Raw genomic sequence first — 18472 nt, 5'->3', positions numbered from 1 at the left:
GCAAATAATAAAGTAATTACAGGTAAGAATTAAGCAGGAAAATGTTTTATGTGTATATATACAGCTTCATTGAATCTCAGCAAAATGGACTTCCCTGCGTCCCTCACCCCCCCAAATATGAATCACATGTGCTGCTCTCCTTCCTCTGGCTTGGGTTTCAGCTTTTGTTGTGGTATCCTCGCATACGTTTTAATTAGATCTTTTTCCTGCGCTGCTGTACTGTGATCTCAGAGGACGTATGTGTTTCAAAGCCTTATCATTAACATGATAAATCTTAATATTCCCCATAGCTTCCTCTTGACTGGGCTAGGCACATTAATGTGGGACACAACTGGAGCTCCGCTTTTCATCAGAATAATATGATTGATTTAGATGTTGTATTAAATGTTAATTAGTTTTTCCTTTTAGAGAAGGGAACAGTGTGCTTAATATCACATGGAAGTATTAAGGGAATCATCAAGTGTTCCAAAAAAAACACTCCCACGGAGGAACAAGATGGAAAATTGCAGCTCAAATACAAATGGCGGAACATGAGATTTGATTATAAACAGCTCAGGAGACATAAAGTAAATTATACTTAAAGTGCCCCTATTATGGGTTATGAAAGGTTCATATTTTGGTTTGGTTGACATGCATGCAAGGTCAAAAAACACTTTAATTGTCTTATAATATGCATTTATTTTTACCTTATTTGCTCAATGACTCCCAAACGATTCACTCAACGATTCATTTTTCCAAACCCCTCCTTTGCGTGACGCTTATCTGCGGTGATTGGTCCGATTGGTCGATTTCATTTCCATTTCATCATGCCTGTAATGACTGATAAAGCAGCTTTTGTGAGCGCAGTGCTGCTTTGTGTACAGCGTTACCGGGGAAACAGCTATTTTTTACCGCTCCAAAAGCGGCACCTAGTGGCAAAGAATGAATTAGCATTTTCATTCAGACCAATGCGAAAATCGACTGATGGTCAAGGTTTCCCGGGTCTGCGTGGGCAATATGCTAATGTTTCATGTTGACGTCAACATGAAACGGCTTGGGATTCGTTTTAAAAACGACTAATTTCAATGATTCAAAGTCGACTCTTTTTTTTTTGAAGAGACAGTAACTTTATACACGGTGCACTTTCAGATTTAAAACTTTGCAGGATGTTTTCATTCACTTTGAGCTGTTACACAGTGCATGAAAGTTAATTTTCAAAAATCCATAATAGGATTTAATTAAATCAATAGTAGACTGAGAAAAAGAGTTAAAAAATAATGCTATCACCCCCCCTAAGGACGGCCCTGGCTGCTTCCCCCCTAAGAATCAGAAGCGGCAAAAAAATATGTCATGAGACAATTTACTTTTAGTCAGTCATTAGATGTATGAAAATAAAAGCAGAATGTTTTCGATTATACGTTATGCTAAAAATCTATTTCTGCATGGAGAAAATCATGTATTTTCCTTTCCCGAACTGACTGATATGCTCTGTTTTCAAGATCATTTCACAGAGATCCTGTGTAGTTCAGGAAAGGTTTTGATTGATGTAGGTTATGAAAACGTGAAACTTTTTTTCCTTTTATTTTTGAAAGTGTCCTCCACTCAGAACGAAGAAGTACAACCATCACAAACCTCAAAACCTGGCGGCTCATAAATTCCACAGACAGCTGCGCTCACACCTGGGGAACGCATATTTTCCGGCATCTCTCTAAAGAAAAGGGAAATCATGCCGAATCAGGCACCTTCCTCAACGATATCCCAATGAGCTGGAATGCTGGAAATGGAGGGGAAAAGTTTCTGTTTCTCTTTTAGCGTTTGATGCCGGCCTCCCAAATGGCTACCACAGCGTGTGTGGACCGTGGCCGTGTGCCCGAGCCGTGTCCGAGGAAAAGCTGCTGTGAGATAATAAATGTGACGTTGAGAGAAATGTCTGCGTTCTGCACGACCCTTTCATGAGCGCTGTTACACAGGCCCCGCTGGCTGACGTACACCGACCATATGGTCAGATTGTCACGGCAAGACCCCTGATAAGTTCAAATGAGATCCGTGCTCCTTTTTGTCGTTTAAAGCCCGCCATTGCATTTGTTTGAAAACAAATGGGGGGCCGCCTTCCCCCCTGATGGCGCCTCGTCTGTGGCCGGGACTGTAATGTGGCTGGGCTTTGATGGTGGACATCACAGATTGAATTATGCCCTTGAGGAAAAGCTATTAGCTCACGTCAAGAGTCCTCATATGTTAAATTAAAAGTGGAAATGACATGCAAGGAGTCTTTTCAGTGAATTAGTTAGAGAGAGAGAGGAAAAAACACTCCAGAAGCAGCAGGGGAAATGCCAATAGGGAGAAGACGAAATTGGCTTCTGTTTAGTAACGTCTGTCTTCCCTTCTCCTCCATCTCACTAAATATGTTTATGTTTCATAATTTATTGATTTTCGGATACATTTTTGTGTAAGCCTCTCCCCATGCCAATATTTATTTAGAATAATCTGTTCGCTCAAATGACCCGCTGAATCACTGTAGCTTGAGTCATACTAGCCACTTTAAGTGAGACCCAGAGGAAAAGAGTGATTTCAAATACAGACAAACCAACTCCAGCGGTCGCTTCAAGGAAATTCAGATGCAATGCAAGTGTAAAGTGCACTCAAATAAGAACATGTTGACCAAATCATCTGCTGACCAAAGCCTCTTCAAAGAGCTCTTACCATAGTTGGCCAGCTTTAGTCCCACCGCTAGGAGATGAGCGCTCAAAGTTATGTCCAGGTTTGAACTCAGACTGGCTCTTTGCAGTGTTTTTGGTCTCATCATCATTACTGGCATGACATTATATACCTTTGAAAGAATATTTCCAGATTTATTATGCAAAGCACTTAGAAACGGATACAATTTCCTCTCCGATTTGCGGCGGACAGGGTCAGCCTGTGATTTCAGAGGAATAAATGTTTAGTCACACTGAGTTAGGTTTGGTTTTGTTATTAAGAACATCTGTGCGCCCATCCTTTACAGTTTTCCTTCAAGAAAGTGCATCAGCTCCTCCTAACGTGAAAAAGCCAGCTCTTCACCTGCATCCCAGCCTGGAAAACTGCTAAGCTCGTTCACTTCCCTCGCTGCCTTGAACTCTGCAGTGGGGCAGGAAGGATTTGAATGCTCCTTTGAGCTACGCTCAGTGTTTTTCTCTACGGTCAGTGATGGTCAGGGCAAAGGAAGCGGCCTTTCTAAAGATTTGAGGTTATCAAAATGTCTGCTGTCTTCTCTCCTCGTTATCCCACTTGGGATTCCTGGTTTTATTAGAGGGAGAAAAAGGAAACCGTGCACTTCACTGTGCCCTGCTCTTCAAATCCTGTGGCTGCTGACTATGTTTGTTTAGTGCCGTGTCCCCTGTTCTACACTCACAGACAGCGAGACGTTCACAGCTGCTCAAGCCAAGGTGATATACTGACAAACCTCTCGTATCTCCCCATCAGTGCAGATATTTAGTTATTCGCTTCACCTCCATCCAACACCAATAAACACGTGCCAATATCTCACCCTGCTTTTCTGTACTGTTCTGTGTCTTGTTTGTCTTTAGTCCTTCCCGACCAGCAATCCTCGCCTGGTGTCGGCTAAACAAAGATGTCAGCATCACTCCTCATCCTGAGATTAATTTACGACTTGATGACAGTTTTAAGGGAAGTGACAGAGTGAGAGTGCAGCTCAGCAACAGGTCACTCAACACCTATTAGTGAAATGCAAGGCTGGAAGAGTCCCGGTTCAAACACTGGACAATTCATCCACATTAACTCTCAGTCCAGACTCCACGGTCTACAACAATTTCATTACAATCGGCAGTTTTGTTTTGCAGTTATCTTCCCTTTTAATGCGTAATGACTAGGGCTTTCAATCGATTCCATATTTGAATTGAATGAATTACATGATATGCTGATGAATTAATCAGATTTATAGCAATTAATCATATATATCAGGGGTTTGCAAACTAAAAGGCGGTGTCTGCGGCCAATGGAACATATCTGGGATTAAATATTAACTTTAAATAGTATTATACAACAAAATTAAATTAAATTGAAGATGTTCTTCAGGTTAATGCATATGCAGGTTATAACATTATTTCTAGATAAAATATGAATCATTTGATATGGCTTTAGTACAATAGAAATATAAGAGTTATAGGGATCAAAAGTATGGGGTTGATATTTTTCTCTCTTATGCTTATCTATGCTGCATTTATTTGATAAAAAAAAAACAATATTATGAAATATTAAAATTTTTAAATAATTGTTTTCTATTTAATACATTTTAGAAGAAGAAAATACTGAAAAGATGCAACAAAAGATTGCTTCAGAAATTAGTATGTTGTTTATTTTCTCACTGTTTTTTATGATCTTGCGCATTGAGAACTCTGTATTTAGGATACCTTGTCAAGTATTTCATCCATTCTGTTCCTGTTTATATAACTGTTTTTGAATGCACAAATGTGTTCTGTGTGAATAGCACATTTTGTGGCATAAGTGTGGTTTGAGATGCATTGCTTATACTTACAGCTGAGGATTCACTCACTGCGGCCGAGTAGCACAAATCTTGTTGAATTGTTCTAATGTTAATTTTTTATATTGTAGAATTACTTACAGGTTAGGGAGTATGCTTAATTATATGTTTTTTTTTTTGATGTGTTAAATTGAAACTCCTAATAATTTATTTTGCCGGCTCCCATTCACATCCATTTGTGTGTATTTGAGTGTGTATCTCTGCATGGCTGATGGTATCTGAAGTGTTGTTCTGTGTGAAACAGCCAGTATTCAGTGTTTTGGGAGTCTCTTGTATGTTTGAGATACGGAGGGCAGGTTTTTACAGTGCGGGATTCAGACAGTGACACCACATGGCTTCTGTTCTAGGATGAATTCCACATGCGAGTCCTTATCTCTCAGCTCATGACCCTTTTTCTCCTTGGCTTTTTCAAAAACTTACTGATGTAAAGAATAATTCAATAGGCCCTAATAATTTTTCTCAAATGCCAAGACTAAAATTAGGCCTTCCAAAGCAGCTTAAAAGCTTCCATTTGAAGCCGCTTTATAAGCAAATGACAGCCATTATGTGGTATCTGTACAGACTCTTGGAGTGTATATGTATGTGTTGAGCTTTAACAACGTCATTATATTCACTGAACAGAAATATAAAAGATCAATGGTTTTCTGGTTTTGACAACTGTGGTAAAATTGTGCTTGCTAAATAAAAGTTAAAATGGTTATGTTGTCAAATACAAGTGAAGTGAAATTAAATTCCTCTCGAAAACAACATTTTTAATAATATGCATTTGACTGCAAATTTAAAGACATTTTCTTATTAACATATGTATACATAAACATATTATAAATGGTGTCTTTCAGATTACACTTAAACATCTTAAAACACTAAGAGAATGGCAGTGAAATAATAAGCCAAAAAAGTTTTTTTTTTTCTTTTTTTTTCTTTTTTTTTTTCTTTTTTTTTACTTGCATGAAGTATGAATGTGTGATTGTATTATGTTTTTTGTTTACAAGCACAGTATTTTGTTTGTGGATGTGCAGTTTTTGTTCGAAACTCTTGAGCGATTTCATTCATATGCAGGACATACTGTCTTGATTCTTTACATCCCAACTGTCTCTCTTTTCTTGTCAGTAATGTGACTGATTTTGCTGTTTTACTCCTGATGCCAATCACCAAAAACAGACTTACTTTCTTTCTTTCTTTCTCTCTCTCTATATTCTTATTCTCATTTGTGACTCTTTTTTTTTTTTTTTGTAGCAAATCCAAGCCACCTCCCCAGATCTCTCCCAGTAAGTCCAGTGGTGGGGAGTTCTGCGTGGCTGCAGTCTTCGCCTCCTCCCGCTCTTGGTTCATCACCAACCCCAACATGAAGAGAGAGAAAGGTCTGACATGGCTTACAACCCTTAGTGCATGAGCATCTTATTTTGATTGAGTTTTATTTAGACATGATTTTTAAGCTTTAGCTAAATTAAGTGGTTTGAATATTGATGAAATATATATCGTGATTAATTGCATCCACAATAAAAGTTTTTGTTTAAATAATATATGTGTGTGTACTACAATCCCTGCCGGTACGAGACTCGAACCCACAACCTTTGGGTTACGAGTCCGACTCTCTAACCATTAGGCCACGGCTTCCCAATAATATAAATATAGAATATAATATAGAATATGAAAGTATAGAATATAAATATATACATGTAAATACATGTAAATATTTTCGAAAAATATGCTGTATGTGTGTGTATTTATATATACATAATATAGTTAAACTAAAATATATATATTTATATGTGTGTGACTGTGTATAGTATTTATTATATTTTCTTATATTTTAGTTAGTATATTTTTATATTCTATTTCTTTATTATTTGTTAAAAGCTCTGGCTTCTCCTTTTTGTTTATTTCTTTGATCCTTTAAGTGGTACCAGATGGAACTGCAAAATCTGTTCCACAAAATCCACAAAAAAATTCTGAGGTCATGTTAGAAACCAAAATCTTTAATAACTTGTTCTTGACTTTTCTTCCCTGTTAGATCAGTCTCGGCAGGCTGTCGTTGAATCACTGTACATCCTGAGTTGCTACGGAAATCTGGTGGAGCATGTGCTGGAACCTCGTCCAATCAGCATGGCACAAAAGATAGGCGACGACACGCCTCTGGAGCTGAACACCTGTCCGAGAGCCTGTTGGAATCTAGCCAGGTGTTGCCCCGGGGCTCTCAGCACGACACCTATTTACCTGCTTTTACACTTCAACTTCAGTCCGACAGAAGCACCTGACACGACCCACTGCAGTCATATCATTTACATAAAACAGCTTATATGGCGCCTTAATGAGGGCGAGCAAATGATTAACGTCACGGCTTTTCACCGACCCAGACGCTGAGCTCAGTCATAATGCAATAAAGCTTGTGACCAAGCGAAGAAAATGGAAACAGGCGGGGGTTGCTCTCAGAATGGCTTTCTGATCTGATTGTACATGTTAAATGATTGTATGTACTGAGCTGTATAGCTCGTGCGGCCCACATGAGACGGGAGAAATGGAAGGTCCGTCGGGCTGTGGAGAGTTTTGAGTCCATTATAGCTCAGCTGGAGACTGTAATATACATCTGTCCCTTTGATATGTGCTTCCTAAATTGATTTCTATGTTTGTTTTGAGTAGGACACCGCGGTGGAATGAGCTACAACCATCTTTCAACAGCAACCACCCCTTGGTGCTGGCCTCAGACTTCGTGCAGTACTATCAATACCTCCTGGCTGGATGTAAGTATGTCTGTCTCACTGGAGATGTTTGTTTTTAACCCTCATTGGTGCACCACTACACAAGAAACATGAACAATAAACTCAATCTTTCTTGTCTGCATGTTCTTGAACGGTCGCAGAGATAAACCCGTTCCGTTTGACGTAGCAGTTGGTGAAGCGCTTTTCTTTCTCAAGTGCTGTTGTGAATCAGGGCTTTGTCACTCGCTAGTACATCCGTGCCCTGAAACTCATAGCGCCAAATTAACCCAGCGTTCAGATTAAACCAATTAGTGTGGTTTTAAACTCATGTAATTTAATAACAAGTGCAGAGAGAGCGCGAGCACTTTGGGTTGACGTATGAAAGGCAAGAGAATGCAACTCGAGGGCAGAAGGCTCACGGATGACCACACATCTAATATATCTTGAATAAGTGAGCATTGTTGCGTTAGCTGGATAATCATAAACATTAATGAGTAATTAGCTGTCTGGGTCCTTCAGGCCAGGCTTCACATTTCTTCTCTGCCACTAAAGCCCAAGTGCTCTAGGCCTAACGGGTAGAATATTCTCTGGAAGTCGGTCTAATCACCATGCATGTGTCAGAGTGATGAAATAGCCGTGCGTGAGTGGTCATGGCAGTGGCTCTCTGTGGATGCGATCCACCAGGGGGCAAAGAAAGGCATAATGAGCTTGTTCAGTGCATTAACGTTAATGTCTAATTAAAATAAGCCAGAGATCCTTGCACTGTGCACTTCTGTTACAGCTGAACCTCACCAACCTGACACTCAGAAGAGTATGTGCATATGCATGTGGCTGTGTTTGCCTTTCGCCCTGGCCCTCAGTGTGCTGAACAGCCCACGACGTGCCACCTTTGATTGCGTGCTGCATTATGTCGCACCATGAGCAGCAACCACTGACGTATTCAATGGTTACTGGATATAGTATATCCCCCCACCCCCCAGTATTCCGTTTTTTTTGTTTTACTCAAAAATATTAATATCACGATACACATATTTATAGCAAACCGTTTGGTACGAGGCTTTCGGTTCGGTACACATTACAAACCGAACGATTCGTTGGATTAATCCTATTCCATTTGGAAAATAAAAGAGCTTAAAGTGTGTGAAATATAATGTTCTCAGTGCCACTGTGCTCAACAAGGCAGCCCAAATGACGTAACAGGCAACGTGCTGTCTGCTTAGTGGCGTAACGTTAGTGGACAGGCACGCAGGACACGCACTGCGAAAGGCCCCGCAATAACCTCCTCTTGCTGGGTTGGGTCGCGTCGAAAGACGATGATCTTGTATCGACGATAGCCAGAGATACTGTCAAAAACATAAATTGTTGGTAATATTAAGCTATTTGGCATTTCCAATTAATGTAGGCCTGTTACATTCTTATTTTTATTAGGCCTATTATTATTATTATTATTATTATTATTAAGTTACTTTTATTATGAAATTAAAATGACAATTAATTTGCCCCACAATAATATTGACTGATGTGTTGCGAGGATAACAAAAACAATAAATAATATTGACTGACGCCAAATAACTGACATGCTGCGACGATAACAAAAGATGAGGCCATATATTTACTCCTCAATTAACATGTTTAAAAAAAAAGGTATTTTAAAACAGGTCTATACAATGAATTATAGACCTATGATTAAAATATTAACACTTCAGTCATCGATAGCCAGAGATATTGTCAAATACATCAATTATTGGCAATATTAAGAGGGTTTGGCATTTACAATTAATGTAGTCCTGTTACATTATTATTTTTATTAGGCCTGTTATTATTATGAAGTTAGTTTTATTATTCAATTAAAATTACAATTAATTTGCCCCGCAATAATTCCCAAATAACTGACGTGCTGCGGGGATAACAAAAGATTAGGCTATTTACTCCTCAATTAAAATGATTTTAAAACAGGTCTATACAATGAAATATAGTATTAAAATATTAACACTTCAATCATCAATAAAAAATAATGAAATAAAAAGCTTTTATTTCAAACACCGACTTTCAAAAATTCAATTCAAGTTCAATTGAAGTTCAATATTCAAAAACAACCTGTTTAACACGAAATGTTTCTTCTAATTTTTTTCACTATGTAATATTAGAAATAGTTAGCTATATACCGTTATCAGCATATGTTGAAGTAGATTTGTCTCGCCATCTCTGAGAGAATATGCGGCGTCAGATGGCGAAAGCTCATTGCATTTTTACTTTCACTTTCTGTATAGTGAATTGAATTGAGATTAAGACGTTCACCGGCGTAACTCTTGCACTTTCACTTTCTGCATAGTGAATTGACTGGGATTAAGAAGTTCACCGGCATAACTCTTGCGCAAAGTTTGCATGTTGCTTGTGTGTGATATCCATTGGCTCGCCTTCATGGTTTAAAACAGAAATATTTCCAACATTGTGACGTAACCAATTAACCCCGTACTGAACATACTGAACCGAACCGTGACACCACTGTCGTATCAAACCGAACCGTGAATTTTGTGAACCGTTACACCCCTAATATATATATATATATATATGTGATGTTATTTTTTCTTATTTTCTTGTTATTTTTTTATTGAAATACTTATCAGAATGATGCACTTTTTTTCTTCTTGTCTTCATTAACGTTGATAAAATCAAGAAACCTTTTATTACCAAATGTTTCTATGAATACATTTACTTGATTGATCACTGAGATCTTCTTAGCAAAGCAGTTGAAGGCAGGAAGTGATGCAAGCATAAAGAAGCTTTAGCTGGCCGTTAATGTTATCAGGCTGTCGTTTTCTTTGTAATTACTTTGTAAAAGGCCACTCTGAAAGGGGAGAATACAAAGAAAGATGGCGGAAGAGAGCTGGAGATAGCAGAGGGGCATCAGTAGCGGACTGTTCCCAGACTCTGCCGTCTCAGAAAGGGGCGGTTTGCGTGCCTTTACCCTCAAACTATGAGGACTTGCAGCGAGCAGGGCTTTGTGATTGACAGCTCTGGTCTTGCTTCTAGATTGGATGACCTGGCTGATTAAAAATGCAGCATGTGGACGGTAGGGTCAGAGGAGCTGGAGCCTGCACGACTGGTGATAAAAGCAACCGTGGCGCCACTTCTTGGTCACTATCTCCACCTGTCCATTTGCCCAGCATTTGGCAGCACTCGGGAAGGGGAGCATTACCCAGCCACTGCTGATGATACCCAGATGATGGGTAGATAACAAGGACACGCTGGCCCAGCGAAGCTCCTTCGGTCCAACTGAACGCGCTCAGGGAATCCTCAGCTTGCGACATTAGCTGTCGTTGAGCAGAGAGAGTGGCGGCTGTGTGTCTGAGAGCTCTCTAATGAATGAGCCCAGGTTTCTTAAGGAAAGGTGCGAGGGTTTCGTTCATAGCTGCAGGAAGGTGCAGCCCATGACCCTTACAACTTACACACTGCTTTTATTTAGCATAATCTTTCATTGTATTTTTGGAACGCAGTGAGCAGAATACACCCAAACGCCTCTGGGATTGAATAGCTATCTTCCGAGTATACTAAATAGAAAATTTTATACAATTTGTATGTTTTCTTTTTAAAAAAGTGACAGAGTAGAAAAAAATCGCAATAGTAATAGCAGAAACATCTGATGCAAGGGTTTATAAGCCAAACCTGAGTCCACAATTCTTCTTGCAGCTTATTTAACTGAACAATTTAATGTATATAGAAAGTGGCCTTATACAGTATTCATTTTTACCATGGACTAACCAATAAAAAATGCATTTAAGTAAATAAATAAATAAACAGTTTAATTTTTATGTAAATATTTAGATGTTTACATTTTTATTCACAAATTTACTACTATATAAATATGACTATAAAAAATATAAATATGTAGACGTTACTATAAAAATATGTAAATAAATACAATTTTAAATATACAGATTTGATTGGTTTCAGAAGAAATAATAAAATTAAAATGGATGAATTCATTAATTAATTGACTTTATTTATATTTATTTATTTCGGGGTAATATGGGGGAAAATAACAGCAGTACCACAATTCTTCACACACCCTTGTTGATCATTTTTATGTACCTTAAAAGTGGCCGTAGACATCATGCATTGAAGTAAAAATAATTATCTGACATGAAACCCAGTCTTGCTTTTGTTTCCAGGTGTCAATGCGTACACTGTTATGTACCTGAACAAACATTATTTAACTGAAAGCTCGTTTGTACATGGTTTGTGTGTTGGTGGCCAAGGCAAATTTGTAACCAGGCTGTGACTGCGATACTGCGGGTTTATGCGGTCAGGGCCTGTTTCCTGTCCTTATTCTGTTGCTCACACTCTAACTCACAACAGATAAACTGCTCTTAACAGTTCAGGAGCCCTCGACCTCTTAAGCCCGGCCATTATGAACCCACTGTAACCTGATCTACAGAGCCAGCTACTGTTCTTATGCTTCAATTATTTATTAGTCAACACTTATTGTCCCCCTGGGCTTTGGAAGGAGGGGAGGAGGAAGGCCAGAGTTTTATTGTGTTTAAGAGGTAACATGGTCTGGCTCTGTTCTGACCCATCAGAGGTCGGTAAGTCACTCTACGATTTATGTCCACATAATGCAGCTTGCTGGGATAGCGGAGGCCGTGCTCTGGCAGCAGCTAGTGTTACTGTGATTGAGTGGGATGGATAGCGAGCAGATTTCCCCTTCGAGTGGAGGTGTCGGTGTATCTGTTACTCACACAGTAGTGACTGCGCCATGAACCTGGCAGGAACACCTCATCAAGTGTGTCTGAACACCTGGTGCGTGAGCACTTTTGTCTGCAAGACAGATAGAGAGAAGAAGAGGCAACAAGAGAGACGGGCTCCTTGTGTCCTCCAGATGAGGGCTTGACATCTTTATTATTCACTGCTGTATTATGTACATTGGTAACAAAGGCATGTGTTTGCCTGGAGGTGGGAAGGGAAACCACTGATTGTGCACATTAGTCTGAATACTTGGCGCCTGCTTAGCGAAGCCTCCAAGTGCTCCATCTGTCACTGCCCGTGCTGTCTTTGCTGTTGACCGCTCTGCACTCTTTTATCTGTTCTGCTGTTGCTCACATACCAAAACATACTGTGAACATTTTTGCTGGCTTTCCATAGCCCAAAAATGTTAATTACTTAAGTGGGTGTTTTATTGATGCTTTTATGAAAAGTGATGTACACTGCACTTCTTACAGAGTCATCATAATTTGCTGTTTACTCTTTATTGTTAGCAAGGTGACATTTATTTATTTATTTTTAGTACATAACTAATCTGAAATATATATTTTGGTACATAACTAATTATTTTCTGTCTCTTTGCAGTGGCTCCTCCTGGCAGCCCTGGCCCCATTACCCGACACGAGTCTTATGACAGTCTGGCATCCGATCACAGTGGCCAGGAGGACGAAGAATGGCTCTCACAGGTGAGTGTTAATGCATCAGTTAATGCAATTGTTGCTGGTATAGGTCATAAATAATTTCTTACCCCATTGTCAGCTGTGTTCACCCATCATGGATCTGGTCACATTTTTATCCTTTTTTTCCCAACTTTTGTCATCCAAAATATTATGCATGATTGCCTGATTTATTAGAAAACATTCTTTTTTTTTTTTTTTACTTCTTACAGAGTCATCATAATTTGCTGTTTACTCTTTATTGTTAGCAAGGTGACATTTATTTATTTATTTTTAGTACATAACTAATCTGAAATATATATTTTGGTACATAACTAATTATTTTCTGTCTCTTTGCAGTGGCTCCTCCTGGCAGCCCTGGCCCCATTACCCGACACGAGTCTTATGACAGTCTGGCATCCGATCACAGTGGCCAGGAGGACGAAGAATGGCTCTCACAGGTGAGTGTTAATGCATCAGTTAATGCAATTGTTGCTGGTATAGGTCATAAATAATTTCTTACCCCATTGTCAGCTGTGTTCACCCATCATGGATCTGGTCACATTTTTATCCTTTTTTTCCCAACTTTTGTCATCCAAAATATTATGCATGATTGCCTGATTTATTAGAAAACATTCTTTTTTTTTTTTTTTTTGTCTTATTTTAGTGTTATTTATATAATACTGTAGTATTTAGAATTAGCTTTTTTTTATTTTTACTTATTTATTAATCAATTATCTTAAACTCATTGAGTTTTTTTTGTTTGTTTTGGCAATTTTGTTATGTGATTTTGTAATTTTATTAGTTGTTTTTCATCTTTCATGTCTAATATTTATATTTTATTTTATTTCATCTTTATTTTAACAAACAGTTTTAATAGTTTTAACATAACAATAACTATCCATCCATCCATCCATCCATCCATCCAAACATGTTCAGTGAGATCCAAAAGTCTAAGAACACTAGTAAAAATGGTTCTTGTTTGCTATTTAATATGCTTATTTTAAATTACAAAAGGTATTATCAGCATAACCATTTTAATCAAAAGTTGTAATTGGAAGAAAATAATATAAATCTCAATATTTCCTAGTATTCTGCTTAATAACAACAACACTTGAGTGCAGAAGTAGTCAGAATATTAAATATTTCATAAATATTTATTTCACATCATGAAATATATTCCGTTTAAACCTTTCAAAATCTCACAACTTTTATTTCCCATTTTAAATTAGGTTCGTAATCCCAGATTTACAATGTGGTCTGAGACTTTTGTATGTTTTATGATCTAATACTCTGGGTTATGCAGATGCAGCATGTCCAGCATGCGTGTGGCAGTTTTTGTGTGGCCTGACCAACCCCAGCCAAAGCTCTTAAACCTTAAGGTTGTTAATGCATCAGCGTTAGCGACAGCATACATCCCCCATCACATCCCGCCTGCCTAATGACACCATTAACACTTGCAGCGACAGCTATTGGCTAAACACAGCCTAAACCCTGTTGATGACTCTATTTATCTGCTTTATATGCGATTGCAATTAGTTTGCTTGTCTGTTACGTGGCAACATAGCATAAAAAACACAGTTCTCTGTGAGTGCTATGGCAGCAGGCTGTGTGTAATAAGTGCTGTCAATGTGAGGCAGCCGCAATATGGCGGGCTCAAGGCGAAGTGCGGAGGGGGGCAACATCTGGCCATGGCCCCCACAAAAGCAGAAAAAAAGACAGTGCCGCCGCATCTGTTTCTCTCAGGGCTGTGCAGCACCGTTGGTGTTAACCTACAGAGAAAAAAAACACACACATACCGCTGGCCTCATTTACACAGATGTGACAGGAAGAGGACAGAAGAGTTGACCCCACGCCATGCTCTTTCAGAAAAGATGGAGAAATGAAGAGGAGAGAGGGATGCTGGCTGGATGGACGGTCGTCTTCTCCACTTCTCCCTCTCTCTTGCTTCATGATGTTAGTGTCTTTCTGTGCCATGTTAATGCGGTCCACTGGGGAGGAAGAGTGGCGTCTGTCTAACCCCCCTTCCCTTCCCCAGATTTGATACTGCTGGTCAAAAACAGACACTTGTCCACACGGTGTGTGTGTGTGCGTGTGTGTGTGTGTGTGCGTGTGTATATTTCAACTGTTGGTGTCACAACAACCCCAGTTTAAGAGTCCTTATATATGGTATTATATAAAGTTTTTTAATTTTTTTATTTTATTTAATGTTATTATAAATTTTATACGATATTAGTGCTGTCAAACGATTAATCACAATTAATTGCATACAAAATAAAAGTTTTTGTTTGCATAATATTTGTGTGGTCTGTGTATATTTATTATGTATATATAAATACACACACATACAGTATATATTTTGATAATATTTACATATATTTACATGTCTATATTTATGTACCTGTACATGGACCCCCAGTAATAATATAAAATAGTTAATCATTTTAATAATTAAAAATGTGAAATAGATATAATATAAATATATACTTTAGGAACATTTATTATTATTAATATTATTATTTATTTTTTACATTTTTTTCATGTATGTCTACCAGTTGAAAACATTTGTTCTAATAAGAAATGTTTCGCATTACGAATTGTGATTGTTAGAACTGTTGATGTTGTGCGAGTGGAGAAAAATAATAATAAATTTAAAAAAAATCCTGATGCAGAGAATAAAGTCCTCTTTGATACTCCTGACTATTGTGCACTCAAAAATATATTACTTTGCTGAAGTTAAATTTCTTGCAAAAGCTGTTTAAGTGCTCATATCTATTGGCATTATACTTTACAGGTGGAGATTGTCACCCACACAGGCCCTCACAGGAGACTCTGGATGGGCCCTCAGTTTCAGTTCAAGACCATCCATCCGTCCGGTCAGACCACTGTTATCTCCTCCAGCTCCTCTGTACTGCAGTCACAGGGGCCCAGCGACACCCAGCAGCCTCTCCTTGATTTCGACACAGACGACCTGGACCTGCACAGCCTCAGGTGCCGACACTAAACACACACATTCACACACAGTGCTGCTCACATTACCAGCTGCCATCATCAACACCCAATTCACAATGTGACAGCATAGACTCATGTTACTAACCACAGAAATTCACTAAATACACATATTGACCAACTGTAGCCAGCACTTGCACTGTACGAACACTGCTATCTCTCTATCTATCATTCGTTTCATCATTTGGTTATCTGTCAATTTATCTGTCATCTGTCATTCTGTCTGTTGTTTTATCATTCTGGATGTCTCCCTGTCTGTCTGTCTGTCTGTCTCTGTTGTCGCTGTTCTATCATTTTATCTTTCTATAATTTCAAAATTTGGTGGCGTTTTTACAGCAAATATTGAGAAATGTTTCATTAATATTTAAATTCTGTATTAATCAGCATACCATGTCATTAAACGAGATTTATAGACCCTCTTAATTCACACTTCACATCGCTAACTGTCGTCACGCATGCTATTGTAGCTAATGCTAGTGTAATGTTCATTAATCTTCATTTGATCCTCTAACTCTAGCACTCTATATTCTAATTCTATTTTATATCTATTTGTTTTCTTTTTCTTTTTTTATTTAAAAACACTTGACCCTCTAACACTTGCAGTCTCTATTCTATTTCTATTCTAACTACTTGTTTTCTTAAAAAAAGCCTCTAACTCTAGCATTCTTTATGCTTTTTCTATTCTTTTGACTTGTTTTATTTTTATTTAGAAAAAGACCCACTAACACTAGCATTTCCTATTCATTTTCTATTTTATCTTCTTGTTTTTTTTAATTTATTATAATAAAAACCCTGGCTACATGTACTGCGTTAGGCTAACTGAGACTTGTCACAGCACTTACATATTATTGCTCTTTTGTTGGTTTTGATTGCTTCTGTTATCCTCATTTGTACAGAAAGTCGCTTTGGATAAAAGTGAATGTAAATGTAATGTGTAGGAGTCTAATTCACAATTTTTGGATATCTCTTGTCCTTGTGTTGCAGGATCCAGCCAGTGCGTTCAGAACCCGTTAGCATGCCTGGTTCCTCTCGCCTGGTGGCCGACCGTAGAGGCCAGTCGACAGTCATAGATACTGGCTCAGGTAAGACCGCTGGCTGGTCTTATGGTTTTTCCCACAGGATTACAAACAACAGTTACCAGTATGACGAATCTGCAAGAATCCTCTCTAGCTTGACTCAACTTTCTTTGCTGAGCATGTGGACACTTTAAACTTCATGGTATGTTACACAGAAACCATTACAACCCGGCTGAAAAACTATCAGCAGTCTACATTTGGTAAATAGGCTTATTGTAACCTTTGCGTTAGATTAGATGGATGTTGTTTAAAGGGATTTTGATTCCTCTTTTTTTCCATTCCTCCAGTTGTCATGTTAAGATAATCCAATCAACAAAAGCTTGTACTTTTAAAAGATTTCTCTCCATTTTGAGCCTCCATATATGTAGTTATACAGTCTAAACAAAACAAGAGAGAAAATCAATTTCAGGGAAGCAAAGTACACTGCTTTGTTTGCTCTTTTTCAGTCGCAAAGTGGTATTTTGCTGTGTATGCTCACACATACATGTGTACGGCACAGTCTTTCATGTTTCATTGAAATCAAAGCACCGCATTTGCAACGCTCTGAAATGTGGTTTGTCAGTAGAAGGTAGACCGTGTTGACTGTTGTGATGTTTAGTGCTTGGCCTGTAGACACACATTAGCTGCATGGCACTGTCAGGAGTTTTCATCTTTGAGATTGCACTGACTCTCTGCGGTGTCTTCAGACATACCTGCTGTTCCTTTGCATCTAGTGACTTCCTGTCAAGAAAACTGTGTTGTCATCATCTCACGTCGCCCCTCCTTTAAACCCTCACCTCTAAAAGAAAGAAAGTAACCATCTTTATCACACAGCTCCCCTCCCTCTCTTTCTCTCTTCTCCGGCCCGTCTGGAAGAGAGCTGCCGGAGTCGTCTTTATGGGCCGATGCTTATCAGTCTGTGTGTGATTGCTCAGCTCTCAGGGCTTCAAGCAGTGTGGCGCCTCCTCTTATCAGTGCTCATCGCTTTGTCTTTGTGCCTTCAAAAGACCGCACAGCAGACACACCTCCTCTACCGCGATGTCTCTCTCTAGTCCAGGCTGTCTTGGAGGATCTGATGCTGTCCTGTAGGACAGTGTCTGTCTTGTTTTCTGTTTAGGCCCGGTTTAGACTGTCTCGCCCATTTGCCCAGTTTTATGTCTGCTTGCATTGATGTGCATTCTGTTCCAATACCTAGTGAGCCTAAGTAGACACTAAGTAGGCATTTTTAAGGCAATTTAATTGCCCTAAAGCCAGCATTTATTTATATGGTTATTTCAGATGCCCAGTTCCTCCAGAGCTTAATGTGTTGACGAAAATGTAGAATAAAATAAAAGAATTAATAAATAATATATTTACGTTTTATTTTTATTTTTCATATTTATTTTGTTGTTTTTATTTTGTATATATATATATATATATATATATATACAAAATAAAAACAACAAAATAAATATGAAAAATAAAAATAAAACGTAAATATATTATTTATTAATTCTTTTATTTTATTCTACATTTTCGTCAACACATTAAGCTCTGGAGGAACTGGGCATCTGAAATAACCATATAAATAAATGCTGGCTTTAGGGCAATTAAATTGCCTTAAAAATGCCTACTTAGTGTCTACTTAGGCTCACTAGGTATTGGAACAGAATGCACATCAATGCAAGCAGACATAAAACTGGGCAAATGGGCGAGACAGTCTAAACCGGGCCTAAACAGAAAACAAGACAGACACTGTCCTACAGGACAGCATCAGATCCTCCAAGACAGCCTGCA

General features: G+C 38.4%; 1 protein-coding gene across 1 annotated transcript in view; it reads left to right on the top strand.

The window, feature by feature from the left end:
* Nucleotides 1-18472, top strand: part of bcas3 (BCAS3 microtubule associated cell migration factor) — a 238299-nt gene that overhangs the window by 75532 nt on the left and 144295 nt on the right. The window contains exons 17-22 of the mRNA XM_016455623.1: nt 5753-5877; nt 6531-6696; nt 7157-7257; nt 12562-12662; nt 15427-15623; nt 16626-16723. Coding sequence (XP_016311109.1) covers nt 5753-5877; nt 6531-6696; nt 7157-7257; nt 12562-12662; nt 15427-15623; nt 16626-16723 — 788 coding nt within the window. The remainder of the gene's footprint in view (nt 1-5752; nt 5878-6530; nt 6697-7156; nt 7258-12561; nt 12663-15426; nt 15624-16625; nt 16724-18472) is intronic.

Source organism: Sinocyclocheilus anshuiensis, unplaced genomic scaffold (assembly GCF_001515605.1).
Source record: "Sinocyclocheilus anshuiensis isolate Anshui unplaced genomic scaffold, SAMN03320099.WGS_v1.1 scaffold319, whole genome shotgun sequence".
NCBI lineage: Eukaryota > Metazoa > Chordata > Actinopteri > Cypriniformes > Cyprinidae > Sinocyclocheilus > Sinocyclocheilus anshuiensis.
The sequence above is the reverse complement of the archived record's forward strand: the minus strand, read 5'-3'. Positions and strand labels throughout refer to the sequence as shown.